This window comes from Helicoverpa zea, chromosome 18, assembly GCF_022581195.2.
Source record: "Helicoverpa zea isolate HzStark_Cry1AcR chromosome 18, ilHelZeax1.1, whole genome shotgun sequence".
Lineage (NCBI taxonomy): Eukaryota > Metazoa > Arthropoda > Insecta > Lepidoptera > Noctuidae > Helicoverpa > Helicoverpa zea.
In genome coordinates, this window is record NC_061469.1 from 10,399,294 (window position 1) to 10,414,767 (window position 15,474).

At 36.7% G+C, this 15,474-nt stretch overlaps 4 protein-coding genes across 7 annotated transcripts in view; 2 read left to right on the plus strand and 2 right to left on the minus strand.

Moving 5' to 3' along the window:
- LOC124639203 (putative nuclease HARBI1) overlaps positions 1 to 15,474 on the plus strand; it is a 279,629-nt gene that overhangs the window by 157,664 nt on the left and 106,491 nt on the right. The window lies entirely within an intron of this gene.
- LOC124639210 (sepiapterin reductase) lies at positions 381 to 7,847 on the minus strand. 4 transcript variants are annotated; one of them, XR_006985447.1, is made up of 5 exons: positions 7,686 to 7,847; positions 7,443 to 7,569; positions 6,895 to 7,070; positions 3,486 to 3,657; positions 381 to 773 (listed from the first exon to the last, which is right to left on the minus strand). XR_006985447.1 is itself a non-coding variant. In XM_047176472.1 (3 exons), exon 3 carries the CDS (start codon positions 6,882 to 6,884, stop codon positions 6,084 to 6,086), a length of 801 nt encoding a protein of 266 aa, XP_047032428.1. In that variant the 5' UTR covers positions 6,885 to 7,070; positions 7,443 to 7,569; positions 7,686 to 7,847; the 3' UTR covers positions 5,318 to 6,083. The 4 variants fall into 4 exon arrangements, 3 of the variants coding, with proteins under 3 accessions (XP_047032428.1, XP_047032430.1, XP_047032429.1); XM_047176472.1 differs by lacking the exons at positions 381 to 773; positions 3,486 to 3,657 and having other exon boundaries at positions 5,318 to 7,070; XM_047176474.1 differs by lacking the exons at positions 381 to 773; positions 3,486 to 3,657; positions 7,443 to 7,569 and having other exon boundaries at positions 5,318 to 7,070; positions 7,619 to 7,822.
- On the plus strand, positions 11,693 to 14,222 carry LOC124639206. The gene is made up of 3 exons (XM_047176467.1): positions 11,693 to 12,028; positions 12,226 to 12,538; positions 13,394 to 14,222. Exons 1-3 carry the CDS (start codon positions 11,883 to 11,885, stop codon positions 13,856 to 13,858), a joined length of 924 nt encoding a protein of 307 aa, XP_047032423.1. The 5' UTR covers positions 11,693 to 11,882; the 3' UTR covers positions 13,859 to 14,222.
- On the minus strand, positions 12,548 to 14,862 carry LOC124639204. The gene is made up of 2 exons (XM_047176465.1): positions 14,219 to 14,862; positions 12,548 to 13,314 (listed from the first exon to the last, which is right to left on the minus strand). Exons 1-2 carry the CDS (start codon positions 14,555 to 14,557, stop codon positions 12,679 to 12,681), a joined length of 975 nt encoding a protein of 324 aa, XP_047032421.1. The 5' UTR covers positions 14,558 to 14,862; the 3' UTR covers positions 12,548 to 12,678.

A 15,474-nucleotide genomic window follows, 5' to 3' on the forward strand; every position in this document is an offset into this window, starting at 1 on the left:
TTCGGTGCGCAAGCGCCGCCGTACAATCGTAGTCATCGGTATAGATTTTTGATAGTGTAACAAGTAAATAGTGAAAAGTAAATAGTGTAATTGTAGTATGGTAAGTGCGTCGAAGCTCGTCCCTTCAAGACTCCTGAAAAATATATGAAGACTTATTATTTCACCGGCATCCCTGAACCTATAGTAGCAGAGAGCCTAAAACCCGTCTAAACGTATTCTTGTTTCTGAAATTCCTGTTTCTCGCCACATCGTAAATACAGTCCACTCGCCCAGACGTCCAAGAACCAGCGACCGACGGGGCGTCAACGTCTCGAAGCCACCCCATAGTACCTGCTTCTGAGCTACGTCCGTCCCGCACAATTGCTAACAAAAAAAAACAATATACACCTATTTCCGTATGAATACATTAATAAAATAAATCACAATCTTTGTTTCGAAAGCTGAACTTAAAATTAATTCTTGTGACGCAATAAATAGCAAAAAGTCCTCTAAAAAGTTCCTTAACCGAAAACCTTCGACCATGTTTATAAAAGAGTAACAGAATAATGATAATATTTACAAACATGATGAAAACCTTTGCCAAAATATGTGGAATGCCCTGCCTAAGCTACGTACGATGGAGACAGTAGACATCGGTGCGAGAACAGATGGTATGCGATGGAGGATCACCCGTAAGCCACCTCCTCCACTATGGTCTCCCAGGAGTCTGAGGACTCTGTGTCCCAGGAGCCTTCGTCTTCATCTTGTTCGTCTTCGTCGTCGTAATATGCCAACTGGAGGAGAAAAAGCCGTTGTTTAAAAGTTTGAGCAGATACATAAAGGATGAAAAACCTTATGTATTTAGTTCAGGTAACTCAAAATAATATCTCGTATTAGTCCCCAGGCCGGCGAACAAATTTTTTTTGATACATATACATTTAAGACTTTGTGAGTGCCTTCCTTATCCCGATGAGTCCGACAAACTTTTCGAATGCGCAAATTTTGGTGCCGCTGCGTTTTTTAATGCTTGACTCCTGAAATTGTCGATATGACGTCACTATGGCTCTTCGTACATACACGTTTCATCTTTTGAGATTCGTTTAATAAAGTGAACTAGAGAATGGTGGTCAACTTGTCCGATAAAGATCGTGCTGCCTTTGGAGTGTCCACCATCCTGAAAATGTCGGTATGACGTCACTACGACTCTTCGTACATACCTGTTTCATTTTTTGAGATTTGTTTAATAAAGTTAACTAGAAAATTGTGGTAAGCTTGTCCGACAAAGATCATGCTGCATATGGAATGTCCACCGTCCGGAAAATATAGATATATTTTAAGATTTGGTATAAAGTACTGACAATTGGTGTGAAGTATGTTAATAGTAAATGTTGCATTTAGAAAGTCGTTTCAAATGATATATGTATCATTACTACAGGAGGGATTTATTAACTTGAAAACACCTATCGATAAAATAATCTTATATAAGCTCTAGCTTCTGAAATACTAACAATTCGCCGAAGTTTTTTTAATATGAAATGTTGCATTTAAAAACGTCTTTTGAATGATGTATAACTCATTACTAGAGATGGAATTTATTTAATTGAAAACATCTATCAATAATTATAATTTTAAATAAGCTCTAGCTTCTAAACTACTAACAATTTGTCGGAAGTATGTTAACACGAAATGTTTCATTTGGAAAGGTTTTTCAAATAATATATAATTTGTTACTAAAGAAGTAATGGATTAGCTTGACAGAACCTACCGATAATATAGAAAAGCTATAGCTATATTCTTAGAAAAGCTCTAGCTTTTAAAGTACTAACAATTTGTCGGAGTTATGTTAATACAACCTTGCGCCTAAAAAGATCTTTTGATTGAAATATGGCTCATAACTTCAAGTGAGATGTTATTCCTTAACACAATGTAAAGTATCAATAATATGCCTTAGGTCAGTTATGTCTTCCAAAATACTAAGAATCGGTAAGTGGTATGTTAAGACGGAATATAGCGCTTAAAAAGATCTTTCGATTGACATATGGTTCATACCTCGAGGTGGGACATTATTCCCTAACATAGTAAAACCTATCGATAATACGCCTTATTTGGGCTATATCTTCTAAAATACTAAGAATTGATAAGTGGTATGTTGAGACAAAATGTTGCACTTAAAAAGACCTTTTGATTGATATATAGTCCATTAATAGATGTGGGATATTATTCCTTAACATAATATAAACTATCAACAATACGTCTTAGTCAGGCTACTTTTTCTAAAATAGTAATTAAAATTGGTAAGTATATAGTATGCCAATTTAATATAGTTAAATAATGCACGTGAATATTTAAGTCAGAAATTGACAAAAATAATAAACTTTTTCCAATTGTAATATTTTTTTCTCATTTTCTTGTCGAACTGACTATTTGCCTCACTACATTTGTCGGACAAGTCGATATTTGCAATAAGAATAGTATTATCTATCATTGTTGTATTTGACCGACATGTATGTATGGGGAGACACAGTGACGTCATATCGACATGTTTCGGATGGTGGACACTCCAAACGCAGCATGATCTTTATCGGACAAGTTGACCACAATTTTCTAGTTCACTTTATTAAACGAATCTCAAAAAATGAAACATGTATGTACGAAGAGCCATAGTGACGTCATATCGACAATTTCAGGAGTCAAGCATTAAAAAACGCAGCGGCACCAAAATTTGCGCATTCGAAAAGTTTGTCGGACTCATCGTAAGGAAGACACTCACAAAGTCTTAAATGTATATGTATCAAAAAAAAAATTATTCGCCGGCCTGGGGACTATATATATTTCTCACAATCATGCCAAAATTATAAGAATCTATAATTTCCCTGCGGATCCCTAAAAAGGATTGCTAGTTAATACGCTTAGTTTCCAGTAATGTATACAAAATATCGATGACTGCAGTAATCGAATTAACTGGCACAGACTTGATGCGCACAAGGGCGGGTAGATAATCTAGCGAATGCATACCTATCAGACGCGATGGATATCCGATTTGTGCAATAAAAGGGATTTACACCTGCGTTGTACGCAGTAAACATGCTTTACGATTACCTAATGCTCGTTGTAACCTGGCCATTTCGTATGAAACTCTGCCATGGGTCTATGCATACAGGATGGCAGGGAACGAACTTCTCATCGCCGTTTTAAGAGTGGAACGCTTTTTTTGGCTTTGTAGCTTTACATACCGTTTGACGTTTATCTATCTTACAGAAACTATCTACCAAACAATATTTTTTAAATATCTTTCCAAATGAACGAGTCCATATTGTCAGTTTTCCAATAACGGAGTAAGTGACCCCCGTCCGCGCACACATATTTACCACCTCCTTTGCTTACGTCTCCAATTACCCGAGGATCATAGTAATCAACATTACTTAAAGGTATTTATACACGTTTTTGCAGGCCACATAGCTCCCTAACTTGTGCCACATTTTTGATTTATGGCCCAATGTACGTACCTCATTCTCATGCAGCATATGCACGGTATGCACTCGTATCTGGAACATGAGAGCTCTGCCCAGCACGGCGACCGTCCCGCTCAGCAGCAGTGGCATGCTGAGCCGGCACTTCCACGCCAGCCCCATCAGGAAGATGAACAGGCTCTTGCGACCCGCCATCACTGCATCATATCTGGAACGTTCCAGAAGCCATACTGATTATTCCGTTGTTTAAATTAGCAAAACTGAATAGGTAATTAAAGATTCTTTTTTTACACATGAATGAATATAAAATCCGTACTAAATTATAAATGCGAAAATAACTCAGTCTCTGTAGGTATGTCGCCAAAGATACTGACCTGATATACGTACATGTAGTTTGATATACTGATAGTCTAAAGCCTGAGAAAAGGAATAAGGTATTTTTTATCTGGCTGCGTGAGGTACTTCCCTAGAGACGTAAGTCGAATCGCGGGAGACAGGTAAATCCCTAGTACGCAAATAAGTAGGTAGCGCTATTTTATATTATTAAATACTTAGTAAATAATAAAAAATGTTAAAAATAATGACTGAGTGATCATCTTTTATAATTGCTACAAATTAATTATTATTGAGTAACATTGAAAGCAATTGTGTAATATTGTAAAGTCCACTAATGACCTTTTGTGTCACTATTATAAAACACGTTGCTTAAAAAACGGCCAAGCTCGAATCGGGCACGTGCATTAGGGGTTTCGTACCGTTTCAAGATTTTCATTATTTAACTTTTTGTTTATGAACTGCAGTGTTTCAAAAGACTCATTTTTAGGGTATAAGTAGTCAGCATTTTTATTTCAAAAACTGATACATATTGTCACTTAAAGGGCCTTTTCACATGCCATGCAATACAAACTGTTAGGGCACGGTCGGCATTCCATGTGAAACCTTTTATGTAATATCTAGTTCATACATTTCTACTTCTCACGTCATGCCTGCATGCATGTGAAAAGGACCAAAGGGAACGAGTACCTAGAGGACACGGGTTTCATAAGATGTCCTTTCTCATTTCCTGTGTAAGTAAGTATATTTCATTTCAATCGGTTTAGTAGTTATGTATGACGTAAAAGCCATACTTCATCAGAGTTAAAGTCCTACAGACTTAATATGGAGTTACTTTCGCATTTATAATATTAGTAAGGGGGTTCGGAGACGTACAGGAGTCGTCGAGAGTTGGAAATCGACACTATCCTATACACAGAATACAGCCGTTGAAACCAAATCGCCTATGAGTACCACAGCATTAACCGCGGAAATTATGAACAAATCAATCAATTTGTCGGTCGATACACAAACTTCCTCTTTATAATAAATAGGTAGGTTTTACTGTAATTTCATTACCATTCTATATTAACCTTTCAATATTTTATTTAGTTTTGCGTAATATTGAATAGAGTAATAATATCATACGTGCATTATTTTCATGTTTCAAAAAGGTACTCGTTCATACTTTTTTGTTTAGCAAACTCATCATTTAGCTACCAGTCTCGAATTTCTGTTGTTTTCATATTAAATTACTCTTTGTGCATAATTGCAATAATTTGAGATTCGCGTATTTATTTGTTTGTCATGCGAATTCTAATTGCTCAATGAATATTAAAATAATTTTGATTCAAACAATGCTATCGAATATAAAATTATTAAGTAATTTTTCTTATCATCTCTGAGTATGAGTTTCTTACATAACAAACCCTGCAGAGAGTCAGAAGGGTCAGAAGTTAGAAGATAATTGATAAACTATTACTAACAAAAAATATGAATGTAACTCATATTATCATGAAATAATAGAGATAAGGTAAAGGGTAACAAAAACAAGATTTATTTCAAGCATTTATTGTTAATATGAATTGCATTCATAGACTACTAGATACATGTAACGTTATGGAATGTTAGGAACTATGTTACTTTCCTATGAGTGTTTCTATGACACCATCACGGTACAACCGACACTACACTTGTTACTAATACATTATACCATTACTAGGTAATTTATTATCCAAATGTGTCTAGTACTTTGACGGTAACATCTCATTTTCGACATAATATTCCCAACCTTTTACTTAGTTATTAATAAAAAAAAAATAAAGATTACTTTAAATTCGATGTTGACGAAAAAGATATCCAAGATATCAACTTTTGTGCGAGTTTCAGCCCTCCAGTCTTCACCTAGAGAATAACTATCACTAAATAACAATTAAAATATAATAAAGTAGAAATAAACTAACAACAAATGTTTTATTGGGAATATTGTGTCAATGATTATTATGAGAACTATTATTAGAAAAGGGTTTTTAGAACATAGAACACTTTAAAAATACAAGTTATACATATTGTAGAGTTATTTTAGTCACAGTATAGCTTGACACACAACACAGTCAATGGAGATGAACACTACACACATTGTATGTTCTAAATACATGTCTAACAGTGAAACAGACCTAGTTAGTAACACAGATTGATATGGAATTAACTAAATTACATATAACATCATATGCGAATATTCGAAAGCTAATAATTTATAATCACATTGATAGTTTGGCAAATATGCAAGTAAGAAAGCTACCTCTAGATAGTTAAACATATCTACTCATCGTCAAAATAGTCGACATGCGCGCCCGGGCTGAACTTGCCCTGTAGCAATACTTTCAAACATTTCTTAGCCGTGACCTCTGGCTTGAGCAGTGCCCCTTGAGACCTGAACGACATGAACACATCTCTCAAGTTAGCGTTCACTGTCTCAGCCAAGACATAGTCGATCATAGATGTCTCAACGGGTCCAGGGGAGTAGTTCAGTACTCTGACATGTTTCTTCTCTTCTGCAAGCACTCTGAAATACATCTCCCTGGCTGCCTTGCCACTGCAGTAGCTAGCCATGCCACTCATGGGCTTGATGGCACACAGAGATGTAACATTCACAATGATGACTCTGTCTTCCACCTCCTCAAATACCTTAAGGAACTGAGTATTCAGTTTGATAACATTAAAGACATTCAGATCATAGTAGTGCCTCATCTCATCAACATCTTCGATGCGCTCCGTGGGCACGGCCAGGTTGCCCAGTGACCCAACATTATGGAAGATCACACAGTTGGCAAAGTCATTGATCTTATATCCTTTCAGAGAATTATTGATTGCATCTAACATTTCCTCTGCAGTGGCCTTAGAGAGGTCCATGGACTGATAGACAACTTTAATGTTGTCTGATTGGCAGAGCTCCTGTGTCTTGGCCAGTTGGTCCTTGTTGCGTGCCAGTAGCAACATCAGGGATTTAGGACCAAGATGCTTTGAGAGCTCGACTGCAATAGCCCTCCCAATACCTTGGGAAGCCCCTGACAGTATGCAGTATGTTGCTCCTGATAAATCAATGTTAGTAGCTGACGCCATGATTACTTACAATAGTATGTTTTAAATAGACAAGTTACTCCTGCAACAGTTTCTCGTCTTCAGTGTCTCCAATAACAGGATCTAAGTCGCAGCCGTCGCGCATCAACCGGTCAATGCAGTCAGCCCTGTATGCAGCGAGGTTGTCAACCACCTTGTTCTTGGACTTGATTGCCTTTAACTTGCGCTCTGAAACGAGAATATAATGTGTTAATATAATTTTACAACCACAATTTTGTAAAAACTTTGGGAAATTATGAAGAAAATTTTTTATGTGCACCTTTAGAAATTTTAAATGCACTACAGTTGTAATAATGTTTCGTGTGTAGATTCAATGAGTGCGCACAACCTTGGGTAGACAGCGACTAGTCCGGTACAAGCGCGCGGCGAGTAGTGAATGTGGCCACAGCCCCGCGTCACACAAAATATATTTCGTAATCGCACCACTGTCCCACAAATCACATTTCAAGTTACATTGTGTAGCAACATAGTCGCCCAACAACCAATAACCAATCAAAAGTCGTTAAATTGCGATTAGAACTTGAACTTATTATCAATTACCTAAAATAGCGAGATACTGCTCAGAATCCGATAACTTCTCGGACACGGAAGGAGGTTGGAAATTGTCTTCAAACTCCGATACAACCTCGGAATTATTGACTTCGCTGCCCCAAGGATCCATCAAAGTCTGCAAATAATACGCAAAAAATGCAATTACTTCAATAATATTTACTTACATTAGCACGATTCTTTTCACGGCTTACACGTGATCATAAGAAATAATAGTTTGCCATAACAACTTACTCAAAGGTAGGCTAAACGCCTATTAATTTATTTAACGATGGTGGATAAGATTTTGTACAAAAAATAATAGGTACAAGTACAAATAATACAGATTAAAGTTCTGAGAAACCTGACATGACAATCAATCAAATCAATGACATTAAAATTATCAGCGTTTCAAAATACGTAAATATAATTGTAAGCATTTACGTTTCATTTCATTATGAAATACATTACACTTTACTAGAATTATGGGAACAAAACGAGCACTCATTGGTTTTTCTATTAAAATATGTAAAATTACTTATCAACCCACCTTTTTGAACATTACCAGCTTTTTGTGTGTCAAAATATTCTGTCGCGTAAATGCTTCAAATGTCATAAAAGATTACAATATCTGGAACGCAATCATAGGCATAGACAATAAAATTCAGAGACAAACCAAAATTTTTCATAAAGTGCCAGTAAAGTAAGTAGATTAGATCTAATAATAATATCAAGAAAATAAAACACGTAACTAGCGTTTATAATTAATTAAATCATAATTGTTGTATAACAAAAGTTATGTAAGTCATAACAAAATTGGCAACATTGACATATATTCTAGCGATAGACAAGAACATCCATACAAATAATTTACCCGCTATGTCGTCTTTTGACATTTCGTTGACGTATTATGACATGTAGTCATCCTCATTGATGTTAATTGCAGAAGTGTCGCTCGTATTTTGCCTACATTTTTCATTACTCAAAAAGTTTATATCTAAGTGAATTCAAAATCATGTAATATATCAAAAAGTTTATTTATATCTAATTGAATGCAAAATCATGTAATATATTAAAACCAGGAACTTATTTTTAGGGTTTTTAATATTAATTACGATGTTTTTTTTCTTAAGAGGGCTATCACAAATTTTCGCGAATTTAATTATTTTTTCTTGAAAGTAAGAACATACCATGACAAAGTGAAGTCTGTTTTCATTGATATTTTACCTACTGCTAGTTTTATGGCACATCTGTTTCTGCACGATTTTCTTAATCCATAATTCAAGATGGCGGGCGGGAACAAATTAATGCATATTTGTAAAATTGAATTGTAAATGAAAAGTATGATATACAAGCGTTGTAATAGCATGAACAGCGTGTAATTTTACTAACTTGACTCTCGAATAGTTTATATGTGTAAGTTTATACCTTGATATGTATTTTCTATTTTATAATTGTAGTTTCATAGACATCCATCTGACGCAGGTGTCAAAATCGCTCTGATTTGCCATTTTGGGCACTGCATAGTCTGCAGTGCAGTTCAGTGTGGTAAGCTTTTTGTTCGGAACGTTCTATCTAGTACGTAGTACATATATATCGATGATTGGCAATAAGATTACAACTTTTGTAATAGGTATCGGCTGGAAAATAAAGCGGGAAATTCAAATTAAGAATCTGGAAATCTGTGAAAATTAATTTTTAATAATTATTATTCGTATCTTACAGATTTTCAGAGTAGGTAGCCGGTTAATAATTACCATTTATGTTATTCTATGTATTTACTTTTGTTCAAAAACGTGTTAAGTATTGAATATCCCTTAAACTCAATTAGGTATATAAGTACACTTACCTATTATGTTACACAATTAATTTGTATACTCAACTAGTTTTCACCAGCGGGAACCACAAAGTTGGGAAAAGGCTAGACAGTTGTGATGATTTGTACACTGAAGGCTCCAAAACTACGCTGCGGGTTGTTCGAAAGAGATACCGCGGCCCTGGTACATAAAAGGCCTATGACGGAACACGACGGTTTTTAGTCAGAAAGATTCTGACAGTCCCTCACCGCTGCTAACCCACAGCGGGAGGGGTCATTTGATGATTTTTGACGTCGGAAAAAAAAGAAAAAAAAAAGGCTCCAAAACTACTATACAGATATGAAAGATTATTTCACTGTTGGAAAGCTAGACTATCAACCCCAGGCATAAATCCAGGTGACATAGACCATATGTTATCCGGGTCAACCGGGTGCAGGAAGTAGTTCCCACGGGACGCAAGTAAAATGGCGGAAAAAGCTAGTAAGTACGTTATATTTAGGTACATCGAAATAACATAGTAAATAGTCTATTTATCCTCCGGGTACCCTCGAGACGTAGGTAAAACCTTTGCTATAGTTTATTTTTAGACTTATAGTCTGTTTTTTAATCTCGTAGACTAAATTGACACTTGCAAAATGTCAAACTTTCTAATAATTTTGCTAGCTCTGTGGTGCAGTGTTGTACTTACCATACCGGTTCGTTGAATCGTAACTTTTTATCTATAATAGACGAATTTAATATTCATTCAAAGTTTTATATTTAAAATTCACGTACGTACACATGGCTGTACGACGTGCTACAAACTGCCAGGGATATCTGACCACGGTCCACGCAAAGCCATGCGTAATCATCAAGGATAAGCCCATTATTTCAGGATGACTTATTGTAAAAAGTTACGATTCAACGTACCGGTATCGTAAGTACAACACTGCACCACAGAGCTAGCAAAATTATTTGGAAGTTTGACATTTTGCAAGTGTCAATTTAGTCTACGAGATTAAAAAACAGACTATAGGTACTTACCTACCTACTAGTATTTACTTACTACACCTACACTTTAGATGCTACACTTATGATCTTAGTAAAATAAGGTTGCTCTTATTTCGTGAAGATGTGGGCATTATTGCGTGGGTAGCGCTTCTAGTCTCCAGGTAGGAAGAACTTTTTGTGAAATATATGAACTTAATTCCGGGGTAGCTACTTAGCCAGACTACCTACGCAGCCTAAGTAAATATGTACGTATGTATAGAGTAGCTAAGTACCTATATGTATCACTAGCCTCTGCCAGCGGTTTCACCCGCATCCCGTGGAAACCTCTGCACGAACCCTGATAAAAAGCCTACAGCCTTCCTCGATAAATGGGCTATCTAACACTGAAAGAATTTTTCAAATCGGACCAGTAGTTCCTGAGATTAGCGCGTTCAAACAAACTCTTCAGCTTTATAATATTAGTATAGATATAGACTATCTTCTGCCAGCCCCGGGCCGGTCCAGGACCTGGGTGGACCACTAATTGAAATGTTAAACACGATGTTTTATGTTTTTGTTCCATCAGGTATACATTTAATAAGTAGATAATTTTTATACCGAGTGAATAGGTATATAAATAGATAGAGGTAGAGTAGTTTTGCTGAAGAATTCGTGCTCGCGGCGCTCGCTCTTCATTCTTTATTTACTCTTTATCCGTATCCAAAAGGAGGAGATGGAACCCTGTTACTAAGAATCCGCTTCCACTGTCCGGGTTGTCTACATGCTGTACTTTTTCTAGTTCTAATTATTCCGTGGGAACTACTTCCCGTACCGGGATAAAAAGTAGCCTATAGCCTTCCTCGATAAATGGGCTATCTAACACTGAATTAAATTTTCAAATCGGACCAGTAGTTCCTGAGATTAGCGCGTTCAAACAAACGAACTCTTCAGCTTTATAATATTAGTATAGATTACGTACGGTACAGAACCTTGCTAGGAACTAGTCAATGTTCTATTTTTTGTTGTTGTGTAAATACATATTCCTGAAATTTTAAAAGCGTCTGAATCAGCAACGCTATTTTCATTTTTTTTCTAAGCCGTTTAATTGAAATTTTAGTGTAGTTTAGCACCTAATTATGTAGGTGTGTAGGTATACAAAACGGACTTATGTCTGTAAAATCCTAAATCAAGCTATTGATTAGTTTAGAAAAACACAGGGTTTGTTAAAAATATTCACGCACACATAGTTAACTATGTGTGCGTGAATTACAATAAGTACTTATTTTATGTATAAGCTTGAAAAAGATATCTTTCATAAAATATGGTTGAAAACAAACTAATCTTAACGGCTTTGCGATAAAGTTGAAGTTTGATTACCAACCGTATAATTTATAGCACGACTTTGTTCTTTCATTATGATAGTAGACTCTAGTATATCAAAAATAAGGTTGAATTTGGAGTGGGTGATATTTGTAGCGATAAAGCCATCTACACACTCGCGCGCGAATCACGGCGCCAATCGCGACGCGAATCGCGGCGCGAATTGGAGCAAGAACTGCCAACTGTCCACACTGGCAGAGGTTCGCGCCGGGCTCTCAGTATAGTTCGCGCACTTGACGCGTATGCACGCCAAGCATTTAATCAATATAGTTTATTTGTAGTCGGTATGGACAGTGAAACCACTACAGCAGCTGCGGGGCTACTTTGCGCTTTAGCAATTTATAGTTACGCCATAAAGAAAAAACAAACAATTCAAAAGAAGCAAAGAAAACGGAGATGGTGGATTACCACCATTCACCGAAACAGAACCAGGTAAGTACCAATTTATTATGCTTTCTCATAGAGTTTAGGATATAGTAAGTACGTAGTACAAGATGGGTGAAATAAATATATATTCACTTTTAGCTATATAAAATTACAGTTTTAATAACAGTTAAAATGTAATACGCCGCTGTAACATATCTTGTGATGTGGGATCTGATACTTGATAACTTTGTATTTTGTTACAGTGCAACCATGGAGGAGCAGTTGAATGAACTAGTTGCAGAACCTACAGATGAATTCAAAAAGTTTTCCCGGATGTCATTAAATGATTTTGAATATTTGCTTAGTCAAATTTCAACACGAATTTCAAAACAAGACACCCAATTACGAAAAGCTATTCCTGCCCAGATACGTCTCGCTATAACACTGAGATACTTAGCAACAGGAGATGACTTTGAAAGCCTTCATTTTTTGTTCAAAGTTTCACCACAAATAATATCAAAAATTATACCCGAAGTTTGCCATGCCCTATGTGAAGTGTTAGAGGATGAAATAAAAGTAAGGACATCAATTTAATACTTTTATTATGCATATACAGAACTACTTAGAATCTAGAATATAACTTTGCAAAATCAACCAAATATAATAACAAAATTCAATAGACAATAAAAACAAAATTCGGTAATTTCAGTAGGTATTTAACTTAAGTCAAAAGCTGTCTGAACTATATCATTATTATGATCAGATGTGTTTGCATCTTGGTTCTCTGGTAAATGAAGGACAGGATAATCTGGTGTACGAATTAGCCGGTTCGATTGAATAATGATATTAGAAGGTGGGGCTGATATTACTTGTCTATTTTGGTAATAAGTATTTTGATTCGCCTGCCCGTAATGAAATGGAGGCTCTGAATGCGTAGATGATGATGTGCCTGTTCTTGGTTCATAAAAATGAGGTGGCGATGGAGTCATCACTAAAGGGTCATCAAATTGGTATTGTAAATACATCCCATCAATGTCGTGCATCAACTTCAATCTATTCTTTTCAGATAATTTTCGCAACTTATTTGCTAATAGTTTTCCGTATAAATCGCAATCATCGTCTTGCTGAATAGGCTGTAATGGGTTCCTTTTTAGCGTGGATTTGAAGGTGATAAGAGCGTCTTTAACGACATTTCCTGCGTCAACCACTTCTGAAGAGATTTTGCGTCGGTGGATTGTCTGGTCACTGTCTTTTTGGGTGTTAATAGACTGACTTCGATTTTCATTCATTTCTTCAACATTCTCTTTAATAGCTTCGAGATTTACTTCTTTAGGCTCCTTTATTCCACGTTCCTAAAAAAACACACATACATTTAGGCACTTAAATACTGTTTTTTACATGAAGGTTTTATATATGTTATGTTTTTTGCAGATACCATCTTGTCCAGAAGAGTGGCTGCGTATTGAAAGAGGATTTGCAAGGAAGTTTCCTCGAGCGGTTGGATCTATTGACGGCAAACATATTGTTCTCGACTGTCCATTCAATTCTGGTTCTGTATACTATAATTATAAAAGAACCTACAGTATAGTATTACTAGCATTAGTTGATAGTCAATACAATTTCATGTTTGCTGACATTGGTTGCCAAGGCAGAATAAGTGACGGTGGAGTTTTTACAAATAGTATTTTATGGAACAAGATGTGTACAAACAGCTTAAATTTACCACCACCGCATCCATTACCAGGTTCGAACATTGATGTGCCCTACGTTTTTTTGGGGGATGGAGCCTTTGCACTGTCAGAACATTTAATGAAGCCCTATCCTGATCAGCACAACATAGGATCTGCAAAACGTGAATTCAACAAAAGATTATCTTCAGCTCGGGTAGTGGTATAAAATACTTTTGGTATATTGGCGGCCAGATTTAGAGTGTTTAGAAAACCAATCCCATTACAACCACAAAAGGCTCGCCTTATAACATATACTTGTATACTACTACATAACTTCTTGAGACGAAGTTCTACTTCTTTACATATCTATACACCACCCGGATCTATTGATATGTTTGATGATGATGGAGTACTTATACAACCTGGATCATGGAGGACAGATCAAGAAAATACATCCGCTTTTCGTAACTTGAGAAGAGTACCTCGGCGATCAGCAAATAACGCCACAGAAATAAGAAACGAATTCACAAAATATTTAAGTAATATTTAAGTACCTAACTATTAAAAAATAAAGTTATCTACTAACCGTATTCATACTTTTTTTACACTTTAGAGTATCTCCCAAAAAAGCATCCATTGCTTCATAAGCGAACCAAATGGGCTGATATATCTCATCGGCACCAGCTCCCGATTGAACGGACTTCTTAACTTTTCCCTTGTAGCTCCTATAGCTTGACATGAGAGAACCTTTTTTCTTTTTCAATTCATCAATTGGTATTTCCATCACCGTACTTATCCGCATCCAAGCATCATGGGTTTTCAGTTTATTTTTATAATCTTTCAAATTAATGTCCCATAATACCGGCTCAGCACGAAAACATTCTATAAATGTTAGTTCTAATTCATTGCTCCACACGTTACTCATTTTGCAAGCAAAATCGTAGCATATACCTAAAAAAAAACTAAAACACAACCATCCGTGTCAATTGCTACTGAGCGACTGAGCTGCCCGAGGCGCGAATGTATAGTCTTGTCGCGTTCACGTCGCGCTTCGCGCCTGCGAGCGCTTTGTCGCGGGACAAAAAACCGACAATTTTCGGGGAACACAGCGCGAACGAGCCGCGAAGCCGCGAAGAATATGCGAATCGGATCTACACTCATGTTACGCGGGTGTTTCGCGCCTTCGCGCGCGGTTCGCGCGCGAGTGTGTAGACGGCTTAAAAGCAGTTTTCACGGAGCTCTGTGCGAGCAGAGTAGACGCAGCTGCCCCGCCCTCCCCGCGTCCCGCGCCGCGGCTCCCCTCGCACCTCGCATGCCCCGCGCGTGTCGCGGCATCAAAGATTACGCAAATTCACCAGACTGGACACTGCTGCTATTCTATTTAATGGAACTTTTAACAGTAAAGTCATAAAGTGAAGTTATCTACTTTAATGTAGAAGTTAATATTAGTATGTAATTTGTTTGGAAAATGCGCTATTAATGTTTATTTTATTTGCATTGTGGAACTTTCATTTGACGAACACGAGGAAGGTAAGTGATTTATTAGTGTGAATTAAAAACTTTTGTTGTTCTATAGTTTAGAGTCAGGATCTTAACATCATCTGTTTAGGCTTTTCCCGAATATGTTGGCATTGGCTTCTGATCTAATAGGTTTTTGTTGAGAACCAGTGTTTTAGATGGAGCGACTGCTTATCTGACCGCCGTAACCCAGTTACCTGGGCTGCCCGATTGCCCCTTGGTGAGACTACACGTAACGACTGCCAAAGATGTACAAAACACAACAGGGACCCACCAATTGAAAGTGTTTTCTGAAGAGAACTCGTCACGACAAGATAGTCACCC